The 17,300-nt window shown below is 42.6% G+C and overlaps 1 protein-coding gene across 1 annotated transcript in view; it reads right to left on the minus strand.

The window, feature by feature from the left end:
• Positions 1-1,655: 1,655 nt before the first annotated feature.
• The window catches only part of Zswim5 (zinc finger SWIM-type containing 5), a 110,188-nt gene continuing 94,543 nt past the window's right edge, over positions 1,656-17,300 (minus strand). Inside the window, exons 5-13 of the mRNA XM_028785590.1 lie at positions 16,283-16,459; positions 13,390-13,536; positions 12,757-12,894; positions 9,598-9,858; positions 9,243-9,378; positions 8,302-8,459; positions 3,956-4,119; positions 3,198-3,279; positions 1,656-2,518 (exon numbers count right to left, since the gene is read on the minus strand). Coding sequence (XP_028641423.1) covers positions 1,656-2,518; positions 3,198-3,279; positions 3,956-4,119; positions 8,302-8,459; positions 9,243-9,378; positions 9,598-9,858; positions 12,757-12,894; positions 13,390-13,536; positions 16,283-16,459 — 2,126 coding nt within the window. The remainder of the gene's footprint in view (positions 2,519-3,197; positions 3,280-3,955; positions 4,120-8,301; positions 8,460-9,242; positions 9,379-9,597; positions 9,859-12,756; positions 12,895-13,389; positions 13,537-16,282; positions 16,460-17,300) is intronic.

The raw sequence follows: 17,300 nt of genomic DNA on the forward strand, positions 1-17,300 counted from the left end.
GACAGAAAGGTCCTTAGTCCATACTCTAGCTACACCACCCCTTCCCTATCAAACCCCACCCAACTCAGGAACTAAGACACAAAACAGTAAACAGTGACCGAGTCTTCTGAATGCCCTTGCTACCTCCTACAATTCCAGGCTAAGCATAGGGGTCATGAAGTAGTACGAACGTGATACACTGTGGAGGTCAGCATGGGCTAAGATGGGGCTTATCGGCTAGAACTAGAAATTAGGAAGGGCAAGTCTAAAGGAATACCAGCCTCAGCCTCCAAATGAGCTACCAATGGGATTATGATGAAAGTAGACAGAGGAAGTTTGAGGTAGAGAGTTGGAGGAAGAAATCAGGTTGTGTTAAAAAAGAACCATGGAGCGAAAGTGGCCAGTCTTAAGAGCAGAGGGACACGTGCTTAGAAACGTGTTTGCTGAGAGAAGGTAAACGGGAGGCACACAGATGCATAACAGTGCTCAGCTAGCAAGAAAATAAGGAATGGATGGGCAAGAGAGAGTCGGCAGAAAGAAGGCACACTCACGCAGATCCTCAAGTGTGAAGTTACTGCCAGACTGCATGTAGAGACTACTCACATGAAAGACACACCATGGTCAGCAGGCACACACTCAGACACAAACACTTACACACAGGTACCCGTGTGAGCCAGGATACACACATACACTAAACATGAAGACATGAGTACACTTAACACTAGGTATGTATTATCATACACAAATGAAACCCAGTCTAACACATATCACACAACACTGACACAGGTATGCATATGTGTATCTTTGTACACAGACACATGTTCATACAGGTATGTACTCATACAAATTGGAGATGAAAGCAGATTCTCTAACATAAAGGTGACCAGAGCAGATGTATCTTGTAAGCTCAGTGGCTTCCTGGACCTTTGTCTCCTCCCTGCACTTGTTATTATTCATGTGTTCATCAGGCTCCTGAGTGTGAGGCAGAGGCAGGAGCTTCAGTGTTCACAAGCTTGTGAGACAAATATCTAAGCTCGCTGGTGACCTCTGCTCCTCAATGACCACTAGGCTAGTTGTCCTATTGTCAGGCCACAGTTTCTGCACAGACAAGACTTGGATTTTAATTGTCCATTTTTCTCCCTGCCGCCCCCACTACCAACAGCATATACTTTGTACGGGAAACCTGAGAAATGGTTGTGAGTCTCCTCAGAAAACAAGCCTATCCTCCCACCCACAGCTACTTTAAGTGCCCGTCACATCAGAGTCAGAATTATAAATAGTTAGAGCTTTACAATGCTTGACAACACATATACTATAGTATTTACAGTACCATAAATGCTTCTGTTTTCTCTGGTTAAGCAATCCCTGAGACGGAACAGTGTTCTGTGTTTGCCAAGGGAGTGGGGCCAATGGCCAGGACACGCAGGGTACAGGGGCGTGAGGTGACATGTTGTGGGGGCTTCTGACCGGTCTGCAGGGTCCAGCTCCTCCAGAACAGTAGAGCTGGAGTGAGAAGCTTGCTGAGGCAGGAATACTGGCTACAGTTGGACTCTCCTCATCCTTAGGTCTGTGGTACTTTTGGCTCAGCCAGAAGTCCTCTCAGGGTGGACAGATGTTTCAGAGTCCTTGTCCTGACCTCGGAGCCCAGGCTGCCTAGCAGCAAGTTATCCTCTTTCTCAGCCAAAGCGCTCCCGAACGAGCAGCATCAGTTTCTTCTTGCCTTTGTATATCTGTTTGAGGTTGTCAATGAATTGGGCAAATTGCAAGTGACCATCCTGAGGCAGTAGGAAGGTCTCACGGGCCTTGCTCAGAAACTCAATGAACTCTCCGTAGTGGCGGGGACTGATGTGTGTCAGGCGAGAGTGTGTGGTGTTGATATAGGCATTGATGGTTGCATCCAGTAGCTGGCGCAGTGGAGCTTTGTCCGTTGACATGAGCTTTCCAGAGCTGCGGCGGCCTGGGATGCCTGCCAGGCCTGGTGCAGTCACTGTGCACCGTCGCAGGATATCAGAAAGCACAGTGGCACAGTGCACACTCTTCACTACCAAGGGGATGAGAGCTGCCAGTTCATTCTTGCCCAGAGAGTGGCTGAGAGCACAAGCCCAGAGCACATCATTGATGGCTGGATGGGTGTCCTGGTTGTAGGCCAGGTTAAGATGGCTCATGGCCAGTGAGGCCAGCTTGAAGGCACGTAGCGGGTAGCCACGGAGCTCCATGTAGCGGGCAATGGTGAAGAGCTGTGAATGAGTCATGCCGCCGGCAGCAGCATCAATGGCAATCTGGTAGGCTGCCTCAAAGGCAATGTGGTCTTTCTCACAAAGTGTAAGAGCTGACAAGGCACAGCTCTGTGGATCCTTCATAGCACATTGTAGGGCCAGTGTGCGAGCACAGCTAGCCAGTTCCTCCCGCTGTGGGTAGTCAAGGCTGAGGCGCAGGATAGTGGTGTGGGAGACAGCTGTGGCAGCCACAATACTTGTAGCCTCAGTTGGGGTGAAGAGTGTGTACCAGCTCTGCAAGATGCTCACCAGGGCCCGCACACCTGTCAGGGAGAACCTGAGGTCAGCAGTAGCTACTTGGTCCTAATCTGTCTGCCCAGATTTGGGGTCTGAACTTGGCCTACAGATGAGTTCTCCCTACTTCTTAGCAGCCCTGAGATGATCTGAGGCAAACCAGAGTAAGGGGAGCATTCCAAATGGCCAGACCCAGCCCATAGAGCCGAAGCTATCTGCTACACTCTCAGCCCTTCATAAAGATGAAGGAACAGAGCCCCAGGTTTGTCTGCCTCAAGGTGGGGCCCTAGGTTTCCTTAGGGGTTCTAGCTGACATAGTGCCTTTGAGGAGAGTCTTGTGATGGGGCTTTGGGTTCTAGAATGGTTCCCAAGCCTCCAGGTTGTCTGTGGTTTTTCAGAGGCATAGATAGAGACTGGGACCAAACCACTGAGCCAACTCCCTCCCTAGGGAGAACATGGGGACTGGTGGCTGAAATCATTCTCTCAGACATTTCTCTAATCACAAAGGGTCATCAAAGTGCTGTTGACATCAGGATATGGTCCAAGCAATGAGAGCTTAGGCTGGCTGACACGGAGGCTGTCTTCTAACTGCACATCCTTTCCCAGGCCACCAGGAATAGAAATATGACTGCTCTAAGGATTCACTGTCCTGTCCCAAAAGTCGGGCCTAGAAACTCCCCAGGGGGAAGAGGGAGATGTGAGACTCACCCACTTCTGTAGCACAAGTAACCAACCATCGAACCATCTCTCTGCGCCTCCAATTGAGGGTTGATAAGGTCATCCGCATCACCTGGACACAAAAGAGGCCTTTCCAGTGGGCTATGCCTAAGGGTGAGATCCTCTCCTCCCTTCTACCTCATACTATTCTTTTATGCTGTAGGTAGTTTTTTGTTTGCTTGAGACAGGGTCTCATGTCTTCAATTCTCCATGACCTAGAACTTCTAATCCTTCTACCTTTACCTCCTTAGCACCAACATTAAAGATGTATCTCACCATGCCCAGTTTATGCAATGGTAGGGGTCCATCCTAAGTCTTATTTCATGTAGGTAAGCACTCTATCAAATGAGATACATTTCCAACTCAATAGCAAATGTTTGCATTATTGAATTAGTGGTCTTTTCTCTCTGTGTGGATATGTTTAATTTCTCCCTATCCCTCTCACTAGACACAGGCCTTCCTCAAGACTGACAAGAGATAAGACTCTTATTGTACCTTAATTGACTTGGAGAAAGGTAGAGATAGAGAAGATGGGGACCCTATAGTGCCTAAAACTATTTTACTTCTGGCCTTAACTTTAAAATGGAGGCCACTTTTATAGAGTCCCTACTTTCTGTCTACCATAGAACTTAGATTCTGGAAGACAAAAAGATTCAGACATGGCTCATGTTCATCCCTCTTGGAATACCTTCTGCCAATTGTCATTACTCTAGAAACCTAAAGCTGGGACAGTGGTGTCATACTCGTACCTGTAACCCCAGCTCCAGGGCTACGTTGAGCAGAGTGCTGTCTGTACTGCTGTCCGTGGGAGTAGCAATCTTGAATGCATCTTGAGCTAGTTTGAAGATGAGGGAGGAAGAATGGATGTGCTTCTGTATTGCTTCCAGGATAGTTCGTAGCCTCAGCGTATCCCCTATAGTCATTGGAAAAGGTAGAGGCAGGATTTTTTTTCCCCCGAGACAGTAAGCTGATTACAGCAAATACTAGTTGAACCATCCTAATTTAAACCCAATGCTTCTGAGTGCTACCATCTCTTTTGGTTGATCAAGCTGTCTCTTCTAAATGAATGGTGGGTCTTTCTGTTCCTAGACACCCACATGAATTCACCTTTCCCATCTTTTTTCTTTTTCCTTTTTGTTTCGAGACAGGGTTTCTCTGTGTAGCCCTGGCTGTCCTGGAACTCACTCTGTAGACCAGGCTGGTCTCGAACTCAGAAATCCGCCTATCTCTGCCTCCCAAGTGCTGGGATTAAAGTCGTGCACCACCACCGCCCGGCTTCCCATCTTTTTTCTAAAAGTTATTTTATTTTGTATATATTGGTGTTTTACCTCCATATATAGATCTGTGTAGTATGTGTGCACCTGGAACCCACAGAGGTCAGAAGAGGGCCTTAAGTTCCCTGCAACTGGAAGATGTAAGCTACCATATGGATGCTGGGAATTAAACCCAGGTCCACTGAGCTATCACTCCAGCCCCTCCTCTCTCCCAAAAATATTTGGTGACCCAATTGAAATATTAAGTGAAGTTCATACTTTAAAGTACATTGTCTCTGTGTCACAGTTTCATGGATCCATAATCACAATGTCATACAGGCTAGTGTCACTGCTCTGAAAACTCCTGTGTTCTTAAAACCTTTCCCCATTTCTTCTGGACCCTAGCAACTACAATTTTATTGAGTTGGAATCACATAGCTTTTTCAGATTGGCTTCTTGGAATATGCAATACACATTCAGATTCCTGTGTGTGAAGTTTATTTTGTTTTATTGCTAGATAACAATTCACTGTATGGATATATCACAGTTTATCTTTTCACTTTGTAAAGAACATTTTGGTTGCTTTGGGGACAATTATGAATAGATACATGAATATTCCTGTGTAGGTTTGAGTATGTATATGTTTTTGACTTTTTTGGGTAATACCTAGGAGTATGACTGCTGGAACATGTTAAGACTACATTTAGCTTTGTTAACAAAACAAAGCAAAACAAAACAAAACAAAACCAAAACCCTGCCAAACTGTTTTCCAAAGTGGCTGTGCTATTTTACATTCCCTCGGCAAGAGCATTTCTATTGTTCCATGCTGTTGTCAATATTTTGATCTTAGCTATTCTAACAGTATATAGTGGTATCTTGATTTAATTTACAATTTCCTAGTAATATCCTGAATATCATTTTATACTTTATATATATCATTTTATGCTTGTTTGCTATCTGTAGATCTTCTCTGGCAAAATATCTTTTCAATTCCTTGGTCAGTTTTAATTTTATTTTATTTTTAAAGATTATTCATGTATGGCCGGGAGGTGGTGGTGCACATCTTTAATCCCAGCACTTGGGAGGCAGAGGCAGGCGGATTTCTGAGTTCGAGGCCAGCCTGGTCTATAGAGTGAGTTCCAGGACAGCCAGGGATACACAGAGAAACCCTGCCTTGAAAAAAACAACAAAACAAACAAACAAACAAAAAAGTTAATTGTTTGGGGCTGGAGAGATGGCTCAGCGGTTAAGAGCACTGACTGCTCTTCCAGAGGTCCTGAGTTCAAATCCCAGCAACCACATGGTGGCTCACAACCATCTATAATGAGATTGGATGCCCTATTCTGGTGTGTCTGAAGACAGCGACAGTGTACTCATAAATAAAATAAATAAATAAATCTTTTAAAAAACAAACAAACAAACAAACAAACAAACAAGATTATTCATGTATATGAGTGCTCCATTTGCTTGCATCTATGCCTGCATGACAGAAGAGGATATCAGATATCATTATAGATAGTTGTGAACCATAATATGGTTGCTGGGAATTGAACTCAGGACTCCTGGAAGAAAAGTTCTAGCCCTATTTTATTTTTAAGACAGAGTCTCATTATGTAGTTCTGGTTGTCCCAGAATTCATTCTGTAGACCAGGCTGGCCTCAAACTCAGAGAGCCTTCTGCCTCTGCCTCCTGAGTACTAGGATTAAAAAGGCATGTGCTACTTCTGGCTTCGTAAGTTTTAAGATTGGGCTGTTAACTTTCTGGGTGTTGTTGTTGTTGGAGACAAATTGATTTATCTCAATCTGAAATATAGTCTCATGTATTCCAGGATGGCCTTGAACTTATGTAGCAGAGTCTGACCTTGAACTCCCGAGCCTCCTTCCTTTACTTCCTGAATGCTGTGATTATAGATGTGTACTGCAATGCCTGGTTTGTGCAGTGCTGGAGCTCAAACCCAGGGCTTCAAGCATGCTAAGCACATACCAACTGGCTTGTATCCCCAGACTCTTGATAAGTTTAAGAATTCTTTGTATATTTGGGATATAAATTCTTACACTGAGTCGAAAACACACTTTTATAATCAATACTGTACTTGATCTGAGGGGTTTTGAACTTGGAGATATTAACACTTTATGTCTTACTGACACAGAAATATATACTATTATATATAAATATACTATTATATATATTAATATAATATTAAAATTGATGGTCACAAAATAACCTTATTTTGCCACAACTTTAGGTGGATAAAGAAATGAACTTCTGCCGGGCAGTGGTGGCGCACACCTTTAGTCCCAGCACTTGGGAGGCAGAGACAGGTGGATTTCTGAGTTCGAGGCCAGCCTGGTCTACAGAGTGAGTTCCAGGACAGCCTGGGCTATAAAGAGAAACCCTGTCTCGAAAAACAAAAAACAAAAAAACAAAACAAACAAACAAAAAAAGAAATAAACTTCCATGCTGCAGATTTACCATTTCTGAGTTTATCTTCCAAAACATCTATAAAAGGCAAGTTCATGGGCTGGAGAGACAGGTTGTTAGCTAAGAGCACTTGCTGCTCCACCATTAAGATCCAAGTTTGTATCCCAACAACCATATTAGACACCTTACAAAGCCTATAGTCCAGCTCCCTGGATCCGATGCCTCTTTTAACTTCTGAAGGCCCATCACCACCAAAGATATTTTTAATTAGAAAAAAGAAAAAACAAAAACAACACAGCCAGGCAGTGGTTGGCAACAGCCTTTACTCCCTACATTTGGGAAGCAGGGGAAGGTGGATCCAAGTTTGAAGCCAGCCTGGTCTACAGAGCAAGTTTCAGGACAGCCAGAGTTGCACAGAGAAACCCTGTCTTAAGAAACAAAAGAGAAAGAGAAATAAAAAGACATCTTAAAATAAAAGTCCACAGTATCATGATACAAAATGCTCAGGGCCCACAGCGGCTGGGGTCTCACTGCAGCTCTTTGTCTACAGCTTCTCTTCACTTCTTTTTGTGATGAAGCCTGCAGAGCTAACATGATTTCATAAGCTCCCAAGGGCACAGAGTCAGCCCGTACTCTACCCTTTAACAGAGTGTGGTAGAATAATCACACACTCTGATTTAGTATGGAAGTTATAGGGCTTTGAGGCTGAGAAGTCACTCATAATGATCTCCATTATATAGATTCTGAAATTGAGATTGGAAAACTAAATTGACTTTATCAGATGGAAGATTACATTTAGAAGTTAACTTAAAAATCATCTGATTATGAGGCCATGTGTGGTGGTGCACACCTTTAATCCTAGTACTTGGGAGGTAGAGGCAAGGAGGATCTGGGTGAATACCAGCCTAGCCTGGTATACAGAGTGAGTTCTAAGACAGATAGGCCTACATAGAAAAAACTCTGTCTCAAACAAATAATAAACAACAAATAAACATAAACAAATAAAATGTGGAACTAGAGAGATGGGTTTTGGTTGGAGAACATATTGCTTTTGCAGAGAACCTAAGTTCAGTCTGTAGAACCCACATCAGGGACTCACAACCACCTATAACTCCATCTGTGAGGGGATCAGAAACCTCTGACCTCACTGAACACTGGCACTCATGTCCACAGACACATAATGTGAAATAATTTTTTTTTTTTAGGAAATGCAAAAGTCATTTGATTCTATATATTCAGGGTCTTATGATTTTAAAGTAACTAAGGCAATATTCTGGTCTGAATTCAGGTGCTCTTTCAGTCAACATGAAGATCCCCATTGCTCCTGCCAACACCGAACACATAGCTTCTCTTTTTCAGGAGACTTTGGGCTCTGGGTGGGCATAGTGGGGATGTTGGATCTAATGTCTACCTGTGCTTACCTTTGGCAGCAGTCAGCATGGTGGAGGCCAGTTCACACTGCTGTGATTCCAAGTGTCCAAGAGTGAACCAGCGAGGATAACGGCTGGGCACCACCGACACCATATGATGGGAGTGGGAAGTGTCTCCTGCAGAAGATGAGTTTTCTAGAACAGGTAACCTAGAAGACCCAGGAAGTGCCATCAGCTTCATTTAGACTCTGGCCATTGTGACCCTCTTTAGGGAAGTTTGCTTTCTGCTGGGGAGGAATTGGTTAGGGAAAGACAGGCTAAGAGCTTTGAAGGGTTTTAAACCCACAATATATGTCAGGCAGGTGCTTGGGTACTTGGAAACCTCGAGCTGAACAGTTTCCACTATAACAAGATTTGACAGACATATACAGTGCCATTGGGTTATTTCGAAGAGCATAAGAAACATATGCTAAGGAATTTCCTTTTTAGCTAAACAGTTCTCTCAGTCTTATGGCCTAATTAAAATTCTTTCTCTATATGGTTTGCTATATCCTACAGATCTACATATGTAAACCAGGAATCCTATTCTTGTTTGAAAACAAGATTCTTATAGAGCATTGTTTTTGAGTCTTGGAGTATACATATTTATCTCTGCTTTCCTATATTCCTCTGAGAACCTGTACCTGGATCCATGACTGAATGGAGTTATGTTAGGATATAAATCCCTTCTCAGGCTACCCAAGTGGTTCCAAAACAGGGAGGTGCCATATCTATTATATATTGGGGGGGCCTGCTCAGACAATTTACCCTAAATATGTGGAGGGGTCAAGTGTTTCATTAATAAAGAGTCCCAGAGCCTAGCTCATATAAAAATACCTAGGTCCTGGTTTTGGGAAAGAGACAAAGGGGAAAGGAGGGTAGGATAGGCAGAGAAAGAGGCACTGAAGATGTCTGCTGTGGCCGAGGCATCAGGCTAAACATGGGCTACCCACCTCATGGCACGTAAGGCTAACTTATAAGACAGGTCTGGATCATGAGGCAGCAGAGCTGAGAACAAATACTTTGCAAAGGTGTGCATGGGGACACTCTCCCGGTGGATAACTTCTCCTAGACCGCTGAAGGGGCCTCCTGAAGGAAGAAGATGAGCCAGTCAGTTATTATTTGATTGATTGTTTATTTTTATATGTGTATTCTAGCCTAGACTTGTGAGCCCAGGAGCCCATCTGAATTTGTATGCTAACCTTCATTACTCTTTAATGTCATAAATATTTCTGAGTGTGCTGTGTCAGAGAGGGGAGCCTAGAGTCATACTAAAGGTGTTGCTACCATAGCCCCCTCTCTTCTTACCTTCCAGTAGTAAGATGCACTGTTTCCGTAGTGTCTGTACTAGCTCGTCATCTAGCTGCAGTTCCTGGAGTTGGCTTAGGAGTTGCTCCTCATTACGGCATACCTTGTCCTGTGCATAGAGGCCTTCAGGCATCACTCTCTGTTGACCCATGCCCATCAGAGCAACTTCCAGGGCCAATGACAGGTATGACTCGTTGCTGTTGGGGCAGCCTGAAGCCACAGGTACATGCTGGTACACAGGAAGTCTGCTTTCACTCATATCTGAGGACAACAAGTGTACCAGGTTGCTTAGGACAGGTCTAGTGGGTTTTCCTGTGTTTCTGCCTGTCCCACTTTGGGATATCAGTTGTTTAATGGTCAATATAAAGCTAAATCAGAACCTCAAAGCAGTAAGAAAAATACACTTGAAAAAAGATTATGAGAACCACACACACAAAAAAAATCATCCCTTCATAACACACAAATTGGGTAGGCCAGGCAGGGAAGCATAAAGTCTTATTTTTTTTTTTTTTTTGCCAATGTACAATAGAATCGTAATTGTTTTTGTGTCCATTTTCATTATCTCAATGTGAGCACCTTTAGGGGATGAGAGCATCTCATTGTTCTAGGTTTCTCCAGAGTCTGACTCTAGAAGAGCAATGTATGTCAGTGGTAAACAGATAAAGCAAGTGCAGCTTTAGGCCTTTTAAGCTAAGTGTCCGTTGTGCCGATGAAGGTGACTAAAGATGTGGATTCCCTTTGCAGGACATTAAGACAATCAGGCCTGTCCTAGCTTGGCTTGGGTTAACTCTTTATATCTACTAAGAGATACCTGACTCCATCCAGTTTCACTCTTACTTTGGAAACACCTGCATCTTCTATGTTGTGATGTTATATATACTCCACTAAGGATTTCAGGACGTGAACAGTGGTTTAAGACCCAACATCCTAGCTGGGTATGATAACCTATGCCTGTAGTCTTAGCTTCTTAGGTAGGTCACTGGTGAGAGGATGGCTTGAGTCCTCGGGTTCAAGAACAGCACAGGGAATAAAAAGGGGTATGTGTATGGGTTTGGAGGGAAGAATGGGGAGGGAGAAGCAGTATATTATAATCTCAAAAGCAAAACAAAAAAGATCTTGATTTTCTCTCCCCCACCCTTTTTCTATTAAGTAGCTCTGGGAGACAATTAAATGGCAGGTAATGCTAGGAGCACATGAAGAGTAGTCAATGTCTGCTTGCAAGTAGCTGATAGTGTGGTAAGAGATACTAATACTAAAGCAAATGCAAATAAATTCAACCCAGTGATAGCATGGGGAAGAAGAACAATCATGTATCTAGACTCGGTGTGGACCACTTAGCCTGCTGTTTTCTGTTTGGGAAATTGGTACAAACCCACCAAGAGGGAAAATGTTAAAAGAAAATCAGAGTGCAGCTAGGAAGCTAGTTAGATGCTGACAGGCTTAAAGGTCGCTGGGGACTGACTCCTTCATAGTTGGCAGTTGTAAAATGAGGGTCTCAAACTTCAGGGATTTGACTCCTAGTCAGAAGAACTGGCTCTGGGGCTGGAGAGGTGGCTCAGCAGTAAAGAGCTTTTACTGCTCTTGCAGAGGAGGTGGCTTCAGTTCCTACCATCTATGTCAAGTGGCTCAAAACCACTTCCTATTCCAGCTCTAGGGGGACCTGATACCTCTTTAAAAAAGAAATAAAGAAAGTAGAGCTGGGTGGGAAATGAGGCTTATCTCTGGCCCTGGGTACAGAAATGGCATTTTATTCTGTGGGAGAAAAATGACTACTTAGCTAGACGTTTCCTGGTAAGAATAAAGAGTTATCATGGTCTGTCTACACTCTTTCTCTCCTTTTTTCCTCTTCCTTCTCCTTTTTCTTCTTCTTCTTATTCCTCCTCCTTCTCTTCCTCTTCCTTTCCATTTGCAAGATTGGGTTTCTCTGTGTAACTCAGGCTGTCCTGAAACTCAGAAATCCGCCTGCCTCTTCTTTCCAATGCTGGGAGTAAAGGCGTGTGCCACCACCACCAACTGCCTTCTTTCTTAACACCTGACAGGAAGGTGCCCCTCAGATGTCTGTTCCAGCAGTTTCAGAAATACTTACTATAAAACCTACTTAAAACTGTAATCTCTTTAGTCACTGCTCCTTCTCTGAAGATGTTCTGCTGTGCAATGGCCCCTCTGACCACCGTCCACTCTCCCTTTGAGAATGTACCACCATACTTTAATAGAGTCCAAGGATCTTCCATACTACACTCTATGTGTCTTGTCTAGGTTTTTTTTTAAACTTGTTTGCTTTTGAGACAGGGTCTCATTACATAGCCCTGGCTAGCCTGGAACTTGTTATGTGTAGACAAGTTTAGCCTCTAACTCATAGAGCTCTGCTTGCCTCTGCCTACCAAGTGCTGGGATTACAGATGCGTGCCATCACACCTAGCACTGTCTACATTCTTCAGCAGAGATCACAAGGATTGGAGAGCCAAAGGGAAAGTGCAACAAGATCCCACTAAGAGTATTATGTGATTTTAAAGAAAAGATACTTTGTTGTTGTTTCTTTAAAAAATTTATTTATTTAACATGCATGCGTCTCTGTCAGCATGTATACCTGCATGCCAGAAGAGGGCATTAGATTACAGTATAGATGGATATGAGCCACTATGTGGTTGCTGGGAATTGAATTCAGGACCTCTGGAAGTGCTCTTAACCTTTAAGCTCTCTCTCCAGCCCCCTACTTTGTGTTGTTTTTTGAGGCAGGGTCTTGTACTATGTGGTCCAAGATGAACTTTTCTATTGAAATTCACCAGCTTCAGCCTCCTGAGTGCTGAGATTATAGACCTGAGCCACCATACTTAGCTTAAAAAAATGAAGGAGGAGGAGGAAGAGGAGGAAGAAGAGGGGTGGGGGAGTGTTCCGGCTAGCCTTAAAACCCTGAGCTCAAATGATCTTCTTGTTTTAGCCCACTGAGAGTAGCTGTGGTTACAGATGGGCACTGCCATGAATATTTTAACACACACACACACACACTGCTCTGAACATTCTTCCTCTGACTCCTAAAATTCCTCTAACCTTTCTTATTCCCCTAAGAAAGCTAGTAAGGTAAAGCAGGGAAGCAGGATACACACAGCCAGACCACAGAGTTTGGCAGAGAGATGGTGTGTCTCAGGCTGACCCTTGTACCTGACATCTCCATGTAGCTGTCATCATTCAGGCGGCAGGCCTCAGTCAAAGTGAGAAACAGGCAGCCAATGGGATCCAGGGGATGGCCCACCCAGCCCTCCAGGTTTGTGATTGTTGTCGTTCCTCTCTGCAACAACTCTGGAAATAAGTGGGTTTCAAGTTTTAGACAGAGAGATGGGAATGTGCTTTTCTTCTGCTTTCATTTCCTAATCAGCATCAGTCAGTCCCTGACCAGAAAATCAAAGAAAAGCTCCTCTTATTGTCATGTCTTTGTTTGACTGTCCTGATGAAAAACATACCAGCCAGGTCTAGTTTATATTGTCTGCTGGCAGTTCATACATGAAGACAGCTTTACAAGTTTCAAAAGCCATCTTCTCCAGGTCTTAGTGGGCCTTCCATGTGGAAGCCTGGAAGCTTCCTGTGAAAAGCAGGCTCATTGTTCCTATTTTACAGACAATAAATAAAGCTGAGATTCACAGGAATAGCGTGAAGGCACTCCACTCAGCCGGTAGAATTACATGGAATTCTCAAGGTCATGGTACTGAGTGAAAATTAGGTTCTTTGTCTTTTTATCTCCTGCAGGTCCTTATCATCCTTAGATACCAGGATGTTAGAGGATTCCTAATCACTTACCTTTCTTCTGATGTTTGTAGATCTCTAGCTGCCGCTGCTGCTGCAACCTCAGAGTATTAATGATGGCCGCCGTGAGTCTGAGAGCCTCTTTTGGATACCCATGTGATCGTAGCGCATCAACTCGAGCACAGGCTGTAGGCACATGCTCTACCAGGAAGGAAGAAAATATTTTATTTGAGTTAAAATTTTAAATCATGAAAGTCCTATGTCTGACAGACAAAGGGGCCTGTGTTCAGTCCAGTTTCTCAGATTCAACTTGGCTTTAGAACAGGGACTATGTTTTTTATCTTTGAGGATATAAGTGGAAGAAGCCATCTTGAAAGGGTTCCTCTTGCCTCAGCGTGATGGTTTAGGGATATACAAATAGAACAATAAAAAGCAGATTCTCCGTGAACATGCACTATGGGAACCTGGTGGAGGCAGCAACTAGCTGTCTAAAGGAAAAGCCTCAGCATCAAATGATTAGTTTTATTTTTGGAGGTGGGATGTCATGTAGCCTAGGCTGGTTGTGAACTCTAAACATGCAGCTGACAATGGCCTTAAATTCCCGATTCCCCTTGCTTTCAAGTTTTTGGATTATAAGCATGTACTATCATGTCTAGCTTCATTATCAAATGATTAATATATTCATTTAATAACCCAATGTTTCCTGAGGACCTATATTATATGCCAGGTAGTATACTGGGCAAAGGAAGCACAAAAATAGAGAAGACGTGACAGCTGCACTAAGGTTCTCATGAATGAAACCTAAACAGACAATGATAGGACACTGACATGACAAATACCTATACCAAAGATATCTGAGTTATGCTTGAAGGACAAGAATGATTATGATCAGGGAGGTAAACAAGGAAGACTTTCTTAACAAAGAGCATATATGATCAATCACATATAAATAAGACCATAAAGAAAGTCTAAATAATTTCTTTGGAGTATGGCAAATAGTTCAAGGTAGCTAGAGCTAAGCTATGAGGCTACAGATAGCCTGGAAAGATAGTACACAGAGATCTGCTGGCCTCTGCCTCCTGAGTGGGCCACCATGCCCAGTAACTATTAACTTCTCAAAACGGGAATGATCCTAACAAGCCTTCTTTTTGCTTTGTCATTTCCTCTAGAGCTAATGTTGAAAATTACAGAATAACTGGAACTAAGAGATGGAAGCAGGAGGATCTCTGGGGCTTGTTGGCTAGCTAGTCTAGCTGAATTGCTAAGACCCTGGTTTAGGAAAAGACTGAAATATCTGTCTCAAAATAAAAAGTGGAGAGAGATGGAGAAAGATACCTGATATTTACTTCTGTCCTTCACATCCACACATCTGAACGTGTAACCACACATACATACAAATACATGTGCACACACAAACATATACAATAAACATAGTAAATGCAGATTTAAAGATACAAATAAGGAAAATACAAAATAAAAATGAGATAACTACTCTTTATAGTTTCATGTATATTTATCCAGGTTTTTCAATTTCTAAATCAGAATTGTGATATTATAATAATTGTTTTCAACTTAATAGTAAGTACATTGTAAATATTTTTATATGGCACTAAATATTCTTGTACAACAGTCAAGATAAATACATGTCATCCCACTGACTATTCATCTACTAGTTTATCAATTCCATATTATTGGACATTGAAGTAGTTTCCAATTCCCAGATATACATCATTTATTTCTATACTGTAATGACACCCTTAGCTTGCTTATTTATTTTATTTAGTTAGTTGGGTTTTGGAGACAGAATCTTACTGTGTAACCCTAGCTAGTCTTGAACCCTAGCTAGTATGGTCTAGAACTTGCTACATAGCATCTAACTCACAGAGATCCACCTACCCTGTCTCTCAATTTCTGAGGTTAAGTTACCACCACACCAGGCTCCCAAGCTATATTTTAGAATTTTATATTTTTGCACTCTAGCAAAGCTAAGGACAAGTTGATGTAAACCAGATAACTATTTCAGGAGAAGTTTAAACTAGATCAGACAGCTCGATCCTGTTATAAAGGATGCTAGGAAGATGAGACAGAGAAAAGAAGACAGCCTGGTAATGAACACAGACTGCATCCTAGTTCTTAGCATGGAGTAACTGCAGTTTCAAACAGTGTTATTTTTATGTGTGTGTGAACATGTATGCTTATATTCGTGGAGTCTAGAAGACAACTTTGGGTGTTACTCCTCAGACATTATCCACCTCTTAAAATTTTTAAAATGTTTCTTTTTTTTCATTCATGTATTTGGTCTATGTGTGTGAGTGTAGGGCCATGTGTATGGAGGTTCCAGCAATCAAACTTAGGTCATCTTGCTGGCTTTTTTTTTGTTTTTGAGACAAAATCTCTCACTATCCTTTAACTAGCCAATTATGCTAAGCTAGGCTGGAATCTGCTGTCTCTGCCTCCCTAGTACTGGAATCTATAAGTACACACTATCATGCCTGGATTATTTACATGGGCTGTGGGGATCAAACTCTGGTTCTTACTGACCAAGCTACCTCCTTGGTTCCCATCGTGCAAGCAAAATATGAAAGTTGTGAGCAGAATATAATGTTGCTTAGTAACAGATAACTGAAAATATGTGAACTGATATCTAGTGGCTTTTGTTATCACTCTTCAGTATGTATCAACTGCTTTATCTTTTTCCCAAAGCTTAGGGAAAGGATACATATTTCCACTTGAGATTATTATATCTCAGCTAAGCATACATACAAATGAAGTAGGCCTCAAATAGATGACCTGATTTATTTATTATTGGTAATAAATGCTCCAAAAGAGATGGACAGACTGTAAATTGTAGCTAGTATTGCTGGGACCTATGCTGATGGCTCATGTGGGCCTGGTACAGGTGGGATTGGAACCTGATATTCTTGGAACACAGGAGGGCTAGACTTACCAAGCCACAGTGGCTGGCCATGGGAGTTAAAGAGTAGTCGCTCATTTTCACGCTGGCAGGCAGGAGCTGTATAGATATCACTGCTGATTATTCGTTGTAGGTGGCTGTCCTGCCAATGTAACTCACGACCTTCAATGGCTCTAGTGAAGACTGTTCGTCTTGGTCTGGATAAAGAGTCTGTGGAAAGAAAAAAAAAAAAAAAGAACGGGTGAATAATCTGAGGTTCTAACATGGCTCTTCTATGTCCTCTATCCGAAAACAACAACAACAACAACAAACCCAAAATCCAAAACAACCCCCACCTCCCCAAAAAACTCACCTTATACAGAAGGCAATAAATTCCTTTTTCGTTAAACAACTTTCTACTGGGATTCAGAGCTACACGAAGGTGAAACAGCTACTCAATAGCTCAATAGTAAAGATATAAACTGTTTTCCGTATCAGTCAGAAAGAAAGAGGCAGCTAGATAGAATCCTTAAGAATCATAACTTGTCTCATTTGCAGCATGACCCTTATTATACTAAGGGCTGCTTTGGTATTCATATCAGAAGCTGAAAAATGACGCAAGAGCCTGACACAGGAAGCTTACAAGTTTGCAGTTTGCTTGGGCAATATAATATTCTGTTTTAACAAACAACATTCCCTGCCTCAGGTCCCCCTAAAAATCAAAACCAAATAAAAACTGATAAATAAATAAATGAATGAACAAATAAATGATTGAATAGATTAAAAACTGAGAAAGATGTTATAGTTTGTTCTCAAGAAGAGCTGATGCTGACAAACGTTGTCATTGAGATCTGACCATGCTACCTCCCTTCAGGAAGGGCTTTGGGGAAATCAGCACAACAAACAGGCCCAGATATATCAGCCCCTGTATCTGTGTCTGACTGTCTGTCTTTTTCCTATTTTAATAATACTGAGCCAGGCAGTGGTGCCACACGCCTTTAATGCCAGCACTTGGGAGGCAGAGACAGGCGGATTTCTGAGTTCGAGGCCAGCCTGGTCTACAGAGTGAGTT

The sequence above is a fragment of the Grammomys surdaster genome, unplaced genomic scaffold (assembly GCF_004785775.1).
Source record: "Grammomys surdaster isolate TR1022 unplaced genomic scaffold, NIH_TR_1.0 100, whole genome shotgun sequence".
Lineage (NCBI taxonomy): Eukaryota > Metazoa > Chordata > Mammalia > Rodentia > Muridae > Grammomys > Grammomys surdaster.